We start from the raw sequence: 15,572 nt of genomic DNA on the forward strand, positions 1-15,572 counted from the left end.
AGGTGTTGGCATGGTCCACTCTGTCCAAGGCCTTGGACATGTCGGCCAACAACACCCTCACCGTGGTTTGCTGCTTGGTGTCAGTAGCTGTTAGCCAAGAGTGTGGCTTTCACAAAGGCAGTGGTAGTGCTGGATTTGGGGAGGTAAGCATACTGGTTTTTGCATTCAGAAAAGACTACTGGCATGATTTCTTTCATGATGAATTTTTCCTGCATTTTTCCAAGGCATGATATTAGTGAGATGGGCCTCCAATCACTTGGGGTGCTGGGATTTGGGACTTTGGGTATTGGACATACAATGGATGACCTCCGTGCTGTGGGAACACCTCCGTATGAGTAGGAGATGTTGATGATGTGTGTGAGGATGGGAACAAGGTCTTCAGCGTGCTCCTTAAGCAGCCAGGCTGGGAGACCGTCAGGTCCACAGGCCTTTCCCGGGCTGAGCCTGGTCAGGGCCTGCTTCATCTGGCCTATGCTGCACAGGTCCTCCTCCACATGGGGAAAGTGTAGAGGGAAGATACAGAGGGAGGTGGAGCTCTTCCATGTCCTGTATTTTTCCTCCGGATGTTTCCCACCGTTCCTTCTGTAGCAGTTTCCTTTGCAGTTTTTATGTTTCTCATGCTACTCCCTTTCACTGTCTTTCCCCATCTATTAAATAGTTTTTGGCTTTTTTGATGGCGACTTTTATTTGGTCAGTCACCCATGGCTCGTCGAGTGTGGTTGTTTTCTTCCACTCTAAAGTCATGCTGACATCAAGGACAGTCCGTATTGCAGAGTTAAAAATCTCAACCTCCAAGTCGATGTTTTCTGCCTCATAAACAGGCGTCCAGTCAGTGCTGGCTATGCACCAACTCAGGCCTCCAGTGGGTCATGCTCCTTCAGCCTGCAGGTTTTCCACTTTATCTCTGTTCTTTTCCCTGGCTGGTTATTGGAGGATAACAGCAGACTGTTGTGTTCCACTGGAGCCGAGTGGGTCCAGAACAGTGGGGGTGTCGTAGCGGTCGGTAAGATTGGTTATCTGTGTTTTGCTGTAGCACTTTCTCATTGGCCCATGGGGACGAAGCTGCAGCCAGATTCACTCCGAGTCGTCTCTCTCCAAGTCCGTTCTTCTCTTAGCTTGTAAGCTTTGATGCACATAGGTGGCCACGCCCCCTCCTCTCTTTTCTGAACAGCTGATAGTTGTTTACATTCAGCGATTCATCCGGGATGTTTAAACGGGCTCATGTTTCGGTAATACAGGTGATGTCAACTTTTTGTAATCTGAGCAGCAGTTTGAGTTCGTCCAGTTTGTTCAATCTTGATTTACAAACAAAAAGATTGGGGATCGTAGGCACCGGCTTGTGCACGTTACTTTGGACTGGCGTTAATGGAACTACCGTGAGAGTGAGCTTCCCCCGTGAAAGTCTGTGCTTTGAGAGGATCATAGGTCTGTGTCCCACAGCGCTGTTTATATTCCTCATTTTGCGGTTACCGGCTGTTGTTCCTCTTGGCCGGCTTCTGGTGCGCTTTATTCCCAAACACCGCACTTCCTCTTGGATTTGCGGGGGCGATGGGGAAGCGTGCTTCATGAAAGTCCTTAGGGACTACTTAAAAAAGTTTGTATTGCACATTGTTTAGACCGACAAAAAGACATGGTTAAAACGAGTTAAAAACACGAAAATAAAAGCACGGCTACAAAGGTTAAAATAAACATAATACACGTCACTCTCAAGGAGCTTCCTGCAAAGCCACGCCTCCTTACGCCATCTTGAAGATCAGTGCCATCCTAAAATCATTTACTTTTTCATTTTTCTTAAAATTAAAACATGCATTTTTCTTTAAAAGCTGTCTCCTTCTTTAACTAAAACTTGATTTCTTTGTGTTTTCTTCTTTATAAAAATGCATTTTTCTTTAAAAGTCACTTCCTTTTATAAGACAGTAAACTTTTCCTGGAAAAAAATATTTTGTTTTCTAACATGCCTTTTTCTTTATTTTTGTGTATATATATATATACACATATATATATATATATATACATACATATCTGTATGTGTATATATATATGTATTTTACTTTTGTAAAAGTAATGCATTTTTCTTTTCATTTTTAGAAAAATTTATTTTTCTTTAAAAACTGTTTTCTTTTGTCACCTCATTAGAACAGATTCCTCACACGGCCCTCTCTTGGTGTTTGTGTCAGGCGTGTTTCTGTCAGGCGTGTTTGTGTCAGGCGTGTTTGTGTCAGGCGTGTTTGTGTCAGGCGTGTTTCTGTCAGGCGTGTTTCTGTCAGGCGTGTTCGTGTCAGGCGTGTTTCTGTCAGGCGTGTTTCTGTCAGGCGTGTTTGTGTCAGGCGTGTTTGTGTCAGGCGTGTTTGTGTCAGGCGTGTTTGTGTCAGGCGTGTTTCTGTCAGGCGTGTTTCTGTCAGGCGTGTTCGTGTCAGGCGTGTTCGTGTCAGGCGTGTTTCTGTCAGGCGTGTTCGTGTCAGGCGTGTTTGTGTCAGGCGTGTTTGTGTCAGGCGTGTTTCTGTCAGGCGTGTTCGTGTCAGGCGTGTTTGTGTCAGGCGTGTTTGTGTCAGGCGTGTTTCTGTCAGGCGTGTTCGTGTCAGGCGTGTTTGTGTCAGGCGTGTTTGTGTCAGGCGTGTTTCTGTCAGGCGTGTTCGTGTCAGGCGTGTTTCTGTCAGGCGTGTTTGTGTCAGGCGTGTTTCTGTCAGGCGTGTTTGTGTCAGGCGTGTTTCTGTCAGGCGTGTTTGTGTGTTTGCATTTGTTTGTGCAGCAGGTGATGTCACACCTGTCAGGTGGCGGTACCTGTGTCGAGGATGCGGCGGTGCAGCAGACCGGTGGGCAGGAAGGACTCGTCCTTGCAGGAGCGGATCTTGGTGCCCACCAGCTCCGAGCTGGTTGCTAGGATGCGGGCGTTTTCCTCGTTGAGGTTGACGCCGGCCATGGACGCCACGTCGTTGATGTCGTCGTCATCTCTGTGAGGAGACGTGAGCGGACAGACTTTAATGTGATGAGACATAAGCAGGAAGTCTCCCAGTTGGTTCCCAGTAAGACATGAAGTCAAAGTCCCAGTCTTTAAAGAGCGGAGACGTCCAAACACAGAAATGAGTTTGGACGTCTCCGCTCTTTTAGTTTATTTTGCTTCTGGTGAGAGTAACTTTATTTCATCTCTCCGATATTTACATTCCATAATTTATGTATTATTACTTCAAATGTGCAACATGGTTTTTAAGGTGCAGTAATTCTGTATATCGCTGCTTTCACTGCAGTATTTCTACTTCAGCCACAGATTTCCTCAAATGTGCAATATTCTTCAACTTTCGCTTATGTGTATCTTTTTGTTCATTGTTGAAGCTCTGCACACATATTTATGTTTTAATACTTTTTAACTTACACACCGCAGTTTTTTAATATTTTTTTAATATTATTATTATATATATTATATTATTATAATATTATTTAATTTTTTTAAATATTTTCTTCACTCTGCACATTTTCACAGATTAGTGCTGTTTGTCTGTGTTTGTTTTACATTTCTGTTTTCACACTTACACACTGAGCATATTTACATACTTCATCGGAGTGACTGTAACGAAGCACAGTTTCCCCGCGTCGATCGATAAAGTATTTTTTCTGCTTGTTTGTGAATGTGCAGCTGAGGCGGATCCCAGCGATCCTCTGATCAGCGTCTGCACTGAGCACAGGCTGCGCTCTGCTGGCTCGTCTCTGAACTACAACACTGACCCACTTCACCGTCGTACGGAGGACTGAAGACGCCAACATCAAAAACAAAGAAATCCATGTTTAAAAAAAAAAAACAAAAACAAAAAAAACCGGAAATGAACAAGCATGGGGAAATGAATGGGAGGGAAATTAAAAGGGAAAAAAACACAGAAATTAATAAATACGCACATAGAGAAAGAAATGTCTTATTTTATCCTTTCTTGTCTTATTCACTGGGGACTTTTTTTGAGCCATTAATCTTAATTTTGTTTCAGACTGCTTGTTTTGTGTGCTTGATCTTTAGAATATTACAGGGCAAAAAAAGGAGCTAATTTTTGGGGAAATAGTTCCGCTAACATGCATCAGACATCACAGACCGTATCTGCACGTGAGCATTTGGCATGTTTGTATCTGCACCGAAATAAAAATCCAGCCAATGACTGTGTGTGCGTCACCTGAATGTCCCGCCCCCTGGGTCGCTCAGCTTCTTCTGATTGGCCTGAGCTTGCAGGCTGATGGGACTTTTGCCGATGATGGCGGTGGGTCCTCTCACGATCGTACCTGCAGAGAAACACGTCTGCCATGAACAACCTGCTGTCATGTGACCGCCGGGACGTTTCCTCAGAGAGACGAGACTCACCTGGAGGTCTGAGAGTCGGGCTGAACACGACAGGTGAGCGAGTCTGAACCGTCTGCACTCCCGCTCGGCCCACGGCCTCCACAAACATCACAACAACGTTAAAACAACATCAGTGCAACATGACAACAGCAGCAGCAGCTCAGCCTGAACATTTCACCAAAACATTTCCAGGACTTTTATTCAAATGTTCAAAGACCAAACATTCTCTGAAACCACCATCGATCCTCCTCAGCGCTTCTTCTTCATCACTATATAACAGCTTTTTAAATGTATTATTTAAAATCTAATGAACTCACAACAGGATTAAACTGAAATATAACTTAGGGACTGTTTGTTATTTATGAGAGGGGAGGGAATGGTGCAGTGTTTTGTGAAATATTTGGGTGAAACTTTTTTTGACACATTTTTTCTTTACAAAAACAAACAAAAAAAAGGCAATAAAAAAAACCTGCCTGGGTTTATGTTCATTAAAAAGTAGCATTTGTTTTCTGAAAAGGTTTTGGGTGATTTTTAAAGAAAAAAACAGCAATTTTTTTTCTTTAAAAACTTTTGTGAAATAATAATAATAATAATAATAATAATAATAATAAGTTTAAAAAAGGTTTTTTTTCTTAAATGTTTTAGGTGTTTTTTAAGGAACAAAATTGCAAGTTTTTTTATCCTTTAAAAAAGGTTTGTTTTTTGTACTTTTTTTTTCTTTAGAAGTTCTGGATTTCTTTTTAAGAAACATGCCTTCCAAAACCCAATATATCATATACAGAAACTGTAAAAAACATAAATTACTGTTGGATTCTCACATTTCTGACAGTCCTTGAACACATCATGTGTTATTATACAGGTTTGTGAAACAAAATTCCAGGACTTTTCCAAAAGTTCCAGTATATATTTAGCTTTCCAAAACTTTTGCATGAACTGGAAATTGCTTTTTGCAAATTCCATGTCTTTTCCAGGTTTTTCATGACCGTAAGGAGCAGGTTATAAGCAGAGGAACAGCATGTGTGTGTGTGTGTGTTACAGTGTGTTCAGTGTTTAGGTACCAGAGTGTTTGTGATGGGTGCGTTGAGTCTGACCGCGCCGGCGGCCGGACTGACGGGCAGCCGCGGCCTGATGGTGGCGGTGGTGACGGAGCCGGGGGCGGCGGGGGGCGGCGCCGAGGTGCTGGGCGTCACCAGAGACTGCTGGCTGTTGAGCAGAGACTGACGCAGAGCGGGGAGGCTTTTCTGTGCATGGACAACACGACGGGGTCAAAGGTGAGGTACAAATACCACACTGAGTTATACAATTATACACCCAATTCTTTCAAAGAGAAAACGTTACTCTCAATATACTTTGAATTAAATCCTTTTCATAGAACAAACTACTACAAAACAGTGTTGAAGCCTGCAGCAGTAGTACAGTAGTGTTTGTAGTAGCAGTAGTACAGAAGCAGTAGTAGTGTTTGTAGTAGTGTTTGCAGTAGAGTGCAGTACCTTGAGGAAGGGGATGAGGTAGGGCTGTGGGGAGGACTTCAGCTCAGCCTGCAGCCGAGTGGTGAACTCCTCAGGCTCAATCTTTGCATCCTGACGTCACATCATAATAAATACAGAAATATAACAACAAAAGAATCAGTATCCTCAACACACACAAACATTAAGATACTTAGAGGCAGAAAAAAAAGAAACACAACAACAACGATGATGATAACATACGAGCAGGTCCTGTAATAGGATCTATAAATAACTAAATAAATAAATAGAACAATACTAATAATAATAACGTACGAGCAGGTCCTGCACCAGGACCAAACAAATAAATAAATAAATAAAAACAATAGTAATAATAATAACGTACGAGCAGGTCCTGCACCAGGACCAAACAAATAAATAAATAAATAAAAACAATAGTAATAATAATAACGTACGAGCAGGTCCTGCACCAGGGCCTTCACATTCTTGGAGGTATCTGGGGAGGGCGAGTTGTGGGATGCCAGCTTGATGAGTGTGGCGAGGAAGTTCTTACACTTCTTGACGTTTTCCTGCATCTCCTGTTAGAAAGACTCACAGTGATGAGTCAGCAGCCCCTCCCACAGACCCCCCCCAAATCAGAACATGAACATGGAAAACAGGAAGTGGACCTGGGACACCACGGTGACTCTGGCGGCGGGCGTGGGGGCGGGGGCGGGCGTGCTGCTGGTCAGGGGGGAGGACGGGACACCGGCAGGTTTGGCCACAGGCGTCCCCCCCGCCGTGATCACCGTCTGGGCCTTCTGAGGGGGGGTCATCTTCACAGACACCGCTGCACCGCCGGGCGCCACTGTGATGGCCTTCTGGAAGATTCAGAATGAACAGACGAGAGAGTGTTTGACAGCTGTTTGCCAAACAGAGAACAGAACATAATCTGGGTATAGATGGAGTACAAAATGTACTCTAGGCACAGACAAAAGTCAGAGTACACAGATGAAGCCCAGAATGTACTCTAGGCACAGACAAAAGTCAGAGCGACAAATTTTAGCGCTGATTTGTGTGTGTGTGTGTGTGTGTGTGTGTGTGTGTGTGTGTGTGTGTGTGTGTGTGTGTGTGTGTGTGTGTGTACGCAGCCTAAGAGCGGACAGGTAACACACACCTGGACAGTGGTGGAGGAGGGAGACTGAACCATTCTGGTCTGAGCGGGGGACGCCAGGCGGACGGTCTGAGGAGCCTGCAGACAACATAGAAGGAGAAAAGAGCACGTCATGCAGCAGCAAGCATCATGGGAAACCTTATGAGGATAAAAAATAGCAGCGCACAAAATCAAAAAACGTTGAGGGGTACGCAGACAGGCGCGGCAGTGGCGAGCAGCAGCAGCACTCACTGATGAACTCACTTAATGTGAGTCCGAGCGTCTACATTCACACACAAAAGATCAAATTACATGAACTGGTATTTATACTGGGACGTTCAGTTTAGTTTAGTTGTTTCAATACATTTAGCTAGTAAATATTCAATGTGTCACAGTATAAGTACGGGGTAAAAAATAAAAGTGCAAATAATCATTTTCATTGTGAACATCAGTCGAGGGATCATTGCTGATCCAAATAAGATGTTTTGACAGCGGAGCTTTTCGGAGTCTCCTTCTGCACACAGACAGCGACACGGAAGAATCCAGCGAACGAATATTTTCAGCCCATAAGACGACTCTGAAAACTGACCACGCGAAGTGTTATATACAAATTATGTTTTTTACTGAAAATCTGTTTAAGATTTTAACTGTTTTTCGTTTGTTTGTTTCCATGTTTTATTGTTGTTTTTTTTTTTTTTTTAAATGTTCAAAGTAAAAGCTCGCTTTAATGTCACACACACATATCGCTCTGCACACAAAATGCATTTTTCTAAATCAGGCTTCAAAAAAATATACACTAATATGATTTTCTATTTTCACTGAGTTTATTTTTTAACCAACATCGGTCCTAATCACAAATATCAAATATCTATTAATTTTCAGAGTTTTAACCCTTTAAATACCAGGTTTTTGTCATGATGCCACTACGTTTTTAGGTGAAAAAAAAAATTCTAATCTCCTCCTCCTCAGTGTGTGAGTGTAGCTGCTGACAGTCTGGGATCTGTCAGTGTGTGAGTGTAGCTGCTGACAGTCTGGGATCTGTCAGTGTGTGAGTGTAGCTGCTGACAGTCTGGGATATGTCAGTGTGTGAGTGTAGCTGCTGACTGTCTGGGATCTGTCAGTGTGTGAGTGTAGCTGCTGACAGTCTGGGATATGTCAGTGTGTGAGTGTAGCTGCTGACAGTCTGGGATCTGTCAGTGTGTGAGTGTAGCTGCTGACAGTCTGGGATATGTCAGTGATCAGCAGCTACATTGACTGTGACAGGTCACCTAGTGGAAATAGCATGTATTTCCTCCAGATGCCAAATATGGTCAAAATGACCTCATCAGGTGGAAAATAGTCAAAATGACAAATTCAGAGTCAAAAGCCCAGAATGACACCCAGAAATAATACAAGTCCTGTTTTTCTGCTCTGATGGCTGTGGGATCAAAAATGTCAGTTTGAATGGGTTTCAATGGAGCATTTTTGGACCTGAACAGTCTGAATGTAACTATTTAGTTTCCACAGTGTATTTTAGACTTATTGTAGGAGCTGAGCTGCAAATTCACTGATTACACTCAAATACACAATCTGGACTACATTTAGGACACATGCATCAACACACACACAGTTATCACAACAGGAAGAAGAAAAGAGACTAAAATGAGACAAACACTTAGGGCTGGGCGATAAAACGATAACGATATCTATCGCGAAATAACTTTTCCTCGATTGAAATAAGAGACGTAGTCGATAGAATATCGATAGAACTCATCACAGCCGTGTTTTGACAGACAACACGAACAGCCAATGATAATAAGAATAGAGCCGCGGAGAACCAAATGCAGTGAAGGACTTTGACAGTCGAACAGCTGAGTGTTTGACAGCCACAGCATTTCATCATGGCGGATCAAACAGCCGATGGTCCGACAGCAGCGCAGTGAGACAGACAAACAGAGCGCAGCTTCTCCTCACAGCACCAAAGTGTCTGAAACAGACACATCTGCAGAGGTGAAAGTGACTTCTTTAGACTCTACAGACGACTTTGTGTTAGTTTCAGCTTTAATCAGACTTTGGATGAATTATTTAGAAACAGCAGGACGCATCGCTCCGTGTCTCATCCGGCCGCTCGCGCTGAGCTCTCATTATTATTACCAGGGGCAGATGTAATGTTTTGGGGGCCCGGGGCCACAAGCACATGAGCTTATTTTCAGCCTTTCTCTAACTGTGAATGTCGGCAGGCTGTTGGCAGCTATAGGAGAAGTAGGCCGACTCAAAAGTTTTTAACTCCTGAGTAAAATGATTAACAGCACAGAAGTTTGACAGAAGCTGAAGTCAGAGTCCTGCAGTCAGGAGAGGTTGGCCTATTATCAGCACAATGTGCTTCAATTTACCTGAAGTTTGTTTCAGATGGAGCTTTTCATTTTTATATAATGCTGGAAAGTTTAATAAATGATAATAAATCATATGTTTATTACACTCCAACACACCATGGTCACATGACACTGTGTCAGTGAACTATGAGGACAAAAAACTAACCACAAAAAAGAGCAAAATAATCGTTCTTTAATCGGAATTGAAGTAAAATGTTCAGTTAATGGTGATATTGATTTTAGGTTTGAGGCTCGGACCTTTGCTGGGAGGACATTTTAGTACCTGGACCTCTGTGAGTTTTAGTAGAATAGGTCCTCCAGCTGGTGATGCTGTTCTACAGTATATTTGTCATGTTCAATGTCTGACAGAAAATAAATATTTAAACCAAAATTAACCTGATGATATCTTCATATCTCACTGAGGAGTCAAAGGAACCTTTAAGCTCCACAGAAACACTGATTTGATGGATATCGTGATAAATATCGATATCGACTGATATGAAAAAAACATTGTGATAAGACTTTATTCCATATCTCAGCCCTACAAACAGTCCCTACAGGTAAACTTCAGAAAAATGTCCAACATGACTTCCTAAAACCAGCTTCATCAGATCAAACTTCAGACCCCCACAGGTTCCCCTCAGACCTACCGTGGAGGCGGTGCTGACCCGGATGGCGGTCCCGGCAGTGGGTGTGGCGGGTCTCTGCGTGATGTTGGCCACCGTCTGTCCCTGCTGCGTCTTGGCCTGAGCCTGAGCCAGAACCTGCTGGGGGACCATCACCAGCTGACCCATCTCCGTCCGCACCAGAACCATCCCTGAGGGGACAGGAAACAGGAAGTCAGAGGTCATTCCTTTCACACAAAGCTGCTGCTCAGATAAGATGGAAAAAATTACTATCAAATTATTTATTTAAATCTTTGAAACTTGGGCAGTTTGGGTTTATAAATATATATATACGTCATTATGTCCAATCCAAGGCCACATAGGCCAAACAGACTGATAGACTGATAAACAGACTGATAAACAGACTGTAAACATAATGATAGACAGACTGTAAACATAATGATAGACAGACTGATAAACAGACTGATAAACAGACTGTAAACATAATGATAAACAGACTGATAAACAGACTGATAAACAGACTGTAAACATAATGATAGACAGACTGTAAACATAATGATAAACAGACTGATAAACAGACTGATAAACAGACTGTAAACATAATGATAGACAGACTGTAAACATAATGATAGACAGACTGATAAACAGACTGATAAACAGACTGTAAACATAATGATAAACAGACTGTAAACATAATGATAAACAGACTGATAAACAGACTGTAAACATAATGATAGACAGACTGTAAACATAATGATAAACAGACTGATAAACAGACTGATAAACAGACTGATAAACAGACTGTAAACATAATGATAAACAGACTGATAAACAGACTGTAAACATAATGATAGACAGACTGTAAACATAATGATAAACAGACTGATAAACAGACTGTAAACATAATGATAGACAGACTGATAAACAGACTGTAAACATAATGATAAACAGACTGATAAACAGACTGTAAACATAATGATAAACAGACTGATAAACAGACTGTAAACATAATGATAGACAGACTGTAAACATAATGATAGACAGACTGATAAACAGACTGTAAACATAATGATAGACAGACTGTAAACATAATGATAAACAGACTGATAAACAGACTGATAAACAGACTGTAAACATAATGATAAACAGAGTGATAAACAGACTGTAAACATAATGATAAACAGAGTGATAAACAGACTGTAAACATAATGATAAACAGACTGATAAACAGACTGTAAACATAATGATAAACAGAGTGATAAACAGACTGATAAACAGACTGTAAACATAATGATAAACAGACTGATAAACAGACTGTAAACATAATGATAAACAGAGTGATAAACAGACTGTAAACATAATGATAAACAGAGTGATAAACAGACTGTACTCAGACTGATAAACAGACTACTCAGACTGATAAACAGACTGTAAACAGACTGCAAACAGACTGATAAACAGACTGTAAACATAATGATAAACAGACTGATAAACAGACTGTAAACATAATGATAAACAGACTGATAAACAGACTGATAAACAGACTGTAAACAGACTGCAAACAGACTGATAAACAGACTGTAAACATAATGATAAACAGACTGATAAACAGACTGTAAACATAATGATAGACAGACTGTAAACATAATGATAGACAGACTGATAAACAGACTGATAAACAGACTGTAAACATAATGATAGACAGACTGTAAACATAATGATAAACAGACTGATAAACAGACTGTAAACATAATGATAAACAGAGTGATAAACAGACTGTAAACATAATGATAAACAGACTGATAAACAGACTGATAAACAGACTGTAAACATAATGATAAACAGACTGATAAACAGACTGTAAACATAATGATAAACAGACTGTAAACATAATGATAAACAGAGTGATAAACAGACTGTACTCAGACTGATAAACAGACTGCAAACAGACTGATAAACAGACTGTAAACATAATGATAAACAGACTGATAAACAGACTGTAAACAGATGGTAAACAGACTGTAAACAGGCTGATAAACAGATGGTAAACAGACTGTAAACAGATGGTAAACAGACTGATAAACAGATGGTAAACAGACTGTAAACAGATGGTAAACAGACTGATAAACAGATGGTAAACAGACTGTAAACAGATGGTAAACAGACTGATAAACAGATGGTAAACAGACTGTAAACAGATGGTAAACAGACTGTAAACAGGCTGATAAACAGACTGTAAACAGATGGTAAACAGACTGTAAACAGATGGTAAACAGACTGTAAACAGGCTGATAAACAGATGGTAAACAGACTGTAAACAGATGGTAAACAGACTGTAAACAGGCTGATAAACAGATGGTAAACAGACTGATAAACAGACTGTAAACAGACTGATAAACAGATGGTAAACAGACTGTAAACAGGCTGATAAACAGACTGTAAACAGATGGTAAACAGACTGTAAACAGGCTGATAAACAGATGGTAAACAGACTGTAAACAGATGGTAAACAGACTGTAAACAGATGGTAAACAGACTGTAAACAGGCTGATAAACAGACTGTAAACAGGCTGATAAACAGACTGTAAACAGATGGTAAACAGACTGTAAACAGATGGTAAACAGACTGTAAACAGGCTGATAAACAGATGGTAAACAGACTGTAAACAGACTGATAAACAGACTGTAAACAGATGGTAAACAGACTGTAAACAGACTGATAAACAGACTGTAAACAGATGGTAAACAGACTGTAAACAGGCTGGTTTAACAGACTGTAAACAGGCTGATAAACAGATGGTAAACAGACTGTAAACAGATGGTAAACAGACTGTAAACAGATGGTAAACAGACTGTAAACAGGCTGATAAACAGACTGTAAACAGATGGTAAACAGACTGTAAACAGGCTGATAAACAGATGGTATACAGACTGTAAACAGATGGTAAACAGACTGTAAACAGGCTGATAAACAGACTGTAAACAGATGGTAAACAGACTGTAAACAGATGGTAAACAGACTGTAAACAGGCTGATAAACAGATGGTAAACAGACTGTAAACGATCTGATGAGATCTGAATGAATTGGGTGTCTCTGTGACTTCCTGTACAGACTGAAGGCTGCTGGAAAAGTCAGAAATCTGTCCGCCCTGATGGCAGCTTTTGTCCCCGCCCCCTGCAGCGAACGCCTGCTCTGACCGCTGTCCAGGCGAGACACAGCTCAGCTCGAACTAACCTGTTGTCTCACAGTGAGACAGAGACGTCTTTAAATCAGTGGAAAAAAAACTGAGCGTCAAAACGATTTTTTTCACCATCTAGATTTAAACTATCCGATTCGATAACATTTGAAAAGTCTGAAGGAGCCGCAGGATTCAGATTTTTAGACCGCCAATCAAGCTCGCCGGGCGCTGATCCTGAGGTCAGCTGCTCCGCTGGCGGAGGTTGCCGCTCAGGCGATCTCTGCCGCCGTGAGCCTCTGACGGGCTCTGCCGTAGGGGCCGGAGATCTCGGTGTTTGGACAAACCTGTCTTTTCCAGCTGCTGGCCAGTTTAGAGGGAATGTTTTCTCTAGAAAAACGCCAGAAATTTTTGCAGAGAAAACAAACCTCCCTCCCCTCTGATAAATAACTAACAGTCCCTAAAAACCTTCACTCTGTGACTGGGGACACACCTGAGAGGACACACCTCCAACAGTGTGTGTGTGTGTGTGTGTGTGTGTGTGTGTGTGTGTGTGTGCGTGCGTGTGTCTCACCGGGGGGCATGGAGAACCCGGGGGGCAGCTGGATGGTGGTCTGCGGGGGCCGGACAGCGAGCGGCGGCTGAGGAGCGGCGGCCCTGGTGGAGGTGGCCCCCAGTCCGGGTCTCTGCTGCTGGATGGCAGGGGCCACCACCGGGGCCCCGGGTACCGGTGGCCTCACCACGGCCACCCCATTCACCGCGGGCTTCAGGGTGACGGTGGGGCCGGCCCCAGGCTGGCTGCCGGGGGCTGTGGCAGGTGGGGGGGTTCCAGCCAGGATGACAGGGCTCCCGGAGCCGGGCTGGGGGGGGCCCAGCACCTTGGTGTGCATCAGAGGGGGGCCACTGTGGTTCTGGACCTGAGGGCTAGAGGTGGCCGCGGAGGGGGCCCCCTTTGGATCCACTCCATTCTGAGCCACTGGGCTGGGGGCCACCGGGCTGGGGAGACCCTGCAGGGGGGCCCCGGGCTGTGCAGCCATGGGGGGGGCGCTGACAGAACTTATCACGGAGCCGGTCTGAGCAGGCACCGAGTTCACGGACTTCAGGGCCCCGGCGGGTCCGTTCAAACTTCCGGAAGCAGCCGTCCGGGGGGCCCCCGGGGCTGCGGGGGCGACGTTGGCGCCGGGAGCCGCGGCGGGACCCGGGACGGCAGCCCGGGGGAGGCTAGCGGCGGCGGGCTGAGCGGGCAAAGTTCCGGGTCCCGGTGCCGGAGCTCCGGCGACGGTCGCGGCCCCGGGGGGCCCGGAGGAGGTAGCGGCGGAGCGGGCTCCGGGCTCCCGGATCGAGCCCGCTCTCTGCCCTTGTTGCGGCGGCTCCGGAGACCCCGGCGGACCGCGCAGTTTCCCTGAGAGGTGTCCGGCGGCCGGCGGAGCACCGTCCCGCTTCCCGGCGGACAGCGCGGCGGCGGCGGGCCCGGAGTGTCCGAGCTGGGACTCCAGGGAGCCCACCAGGTCGCTGACGGCTTTCTCGTCCACCTCCGTGAAGAGCATGTCCTCCAGCGGGTCGGAGGCTCCCGCCATCTTTGATCCGTCTCCGTTGTGCAAATCGTATTTTAGAATGTACGCATGCGCGGAGGATCCGAGCTGTTTTCGAGCATAGAAATACAACGGATAGACTGTGTGTGTGTGTGTGTGTGTGTGTGTGTGTGTGTGTGTGTGGGTGTGTGTGTGTGTGTGTGTGTGTGTGTGTGTGTGTGTGTGAGAGAGAGAGAGAGAGAGAGAGAAAGACAGAGAGAGACGCACAGGTGTGTGCTGCAGGTAACACTCACCTCAAATGAAAGTGAGAAGAGTAACAGTATAAAGTAGGAAGAAAAGACTCAATTCCAGTACTTGAATAAATGTAAAAGTATATTAACTCAAATTGGATACAAATCTGAGCTACTTAATTACAGAGTATGTTAAAGTTTATCATTTGCTATACTAAAAATGTATTAAATGTAATATTTTTTATTTTATTTGTTATAAAATTTAATATATTTCTTAATTTACTTATTTTGTAATTATATATTTTTTATATATATAAAATTCTGGGGGCTTTATTTGATGGGACAGCGTGAGTGTGAACGCGTTGCAGAGATGTCCTGCGGCCAAAGGCAGCTGCAGGTTCAGCTTGTGTACGCGAGGCGCCCGCTCTGCCAGCTGAGCCACCGGGCGCCACTTTGCTTGTAAAATATTGTTATTTATATTGTGATATTATATTGCATTATTTTGTTTCAATATCTTTTATTTTGTTATAATTGTATTTTTTATGTATTTATTGACATGTCTTTGTGTTGATTGCCGGTGGCAGCGCAGATTTTACCTGCAGTACACACCTGTACGTAACGCCTCAGCTAACACACACACACACACACTCACACACACACACACACACACACACACACACACACACACACACACACACACACACACACCCACACACACACACGCACACACACACACACACA

General features: G+C 43.6%; 1 protein-coding gene across 1 annotated transcript in view; it reads right to left on the reverse strand.

The window, feature by feature from the left end:
• Positions 1-14,937, reverse strand: part of LOC148189061 (transcription initiation factor TFIID subunit 4-like) — a 25,942-nt gene extending 11,005 nt beyond the window's left edge. Inside the window, exons 1-10 of the mRNA XM_088079488.1 lie at positions 13,644-14,937; positions 9,918-10,084; positions 6,941-7,015; positions 6,453-6,644; positions 6,240-6,362; positions 5,809-5,898; positions 5,377-5,559; positions 4,340-4,415; positions 4,155-4,260; positions 2,782-2,951 (exon numbers count right to left, since the gene is read on the reverse strand). Of these exons, the coding sequence (XP_087935614.1) occupies positions 2,782-2,951; positions 4,155-4,260; positions 4,340-4,415; positions 5,377-5,559; positions 5,809-5,898; positions 6,240-6,362; positions 6,453-6,644; positions 6,941-7,015; positions 9,918-10,084; positions 13,644-14,646 (2,185 nt within the window). The 5' untranslated portion in view covers positions 14,647-14,937. The remainder of the gene's footprint in view (positions 1-2,781; positions 2,952-4,154; positions 4,261-4,339; positions 4,416-5,376; positions 5,560-5,808; positions 5,899-6,239; positions 6,363-6,452; positions 6,645-6,940; positions 7,016-9,917; positions 10,085-13,643) is intronic.
• Positions 14,938-15,572: the final 635 nt, after the last annotated feature.

This window comes from Plectropomus leopardus, chromosome 7 (assembly GCF_026936395.1).
Source record: "Plectropomus leopardus strain MGB_pleo_1.0 chromosome 7, ASM2693639v1, whole genome shotgun sequence".
In the NCBI taxonomy this organism is placed as follows: Eukaryota; Metazoa; Chordata; class Actinopteri; order Perciformes; family Serranidae; genus Plectropomus; species Plectropomus leopardus.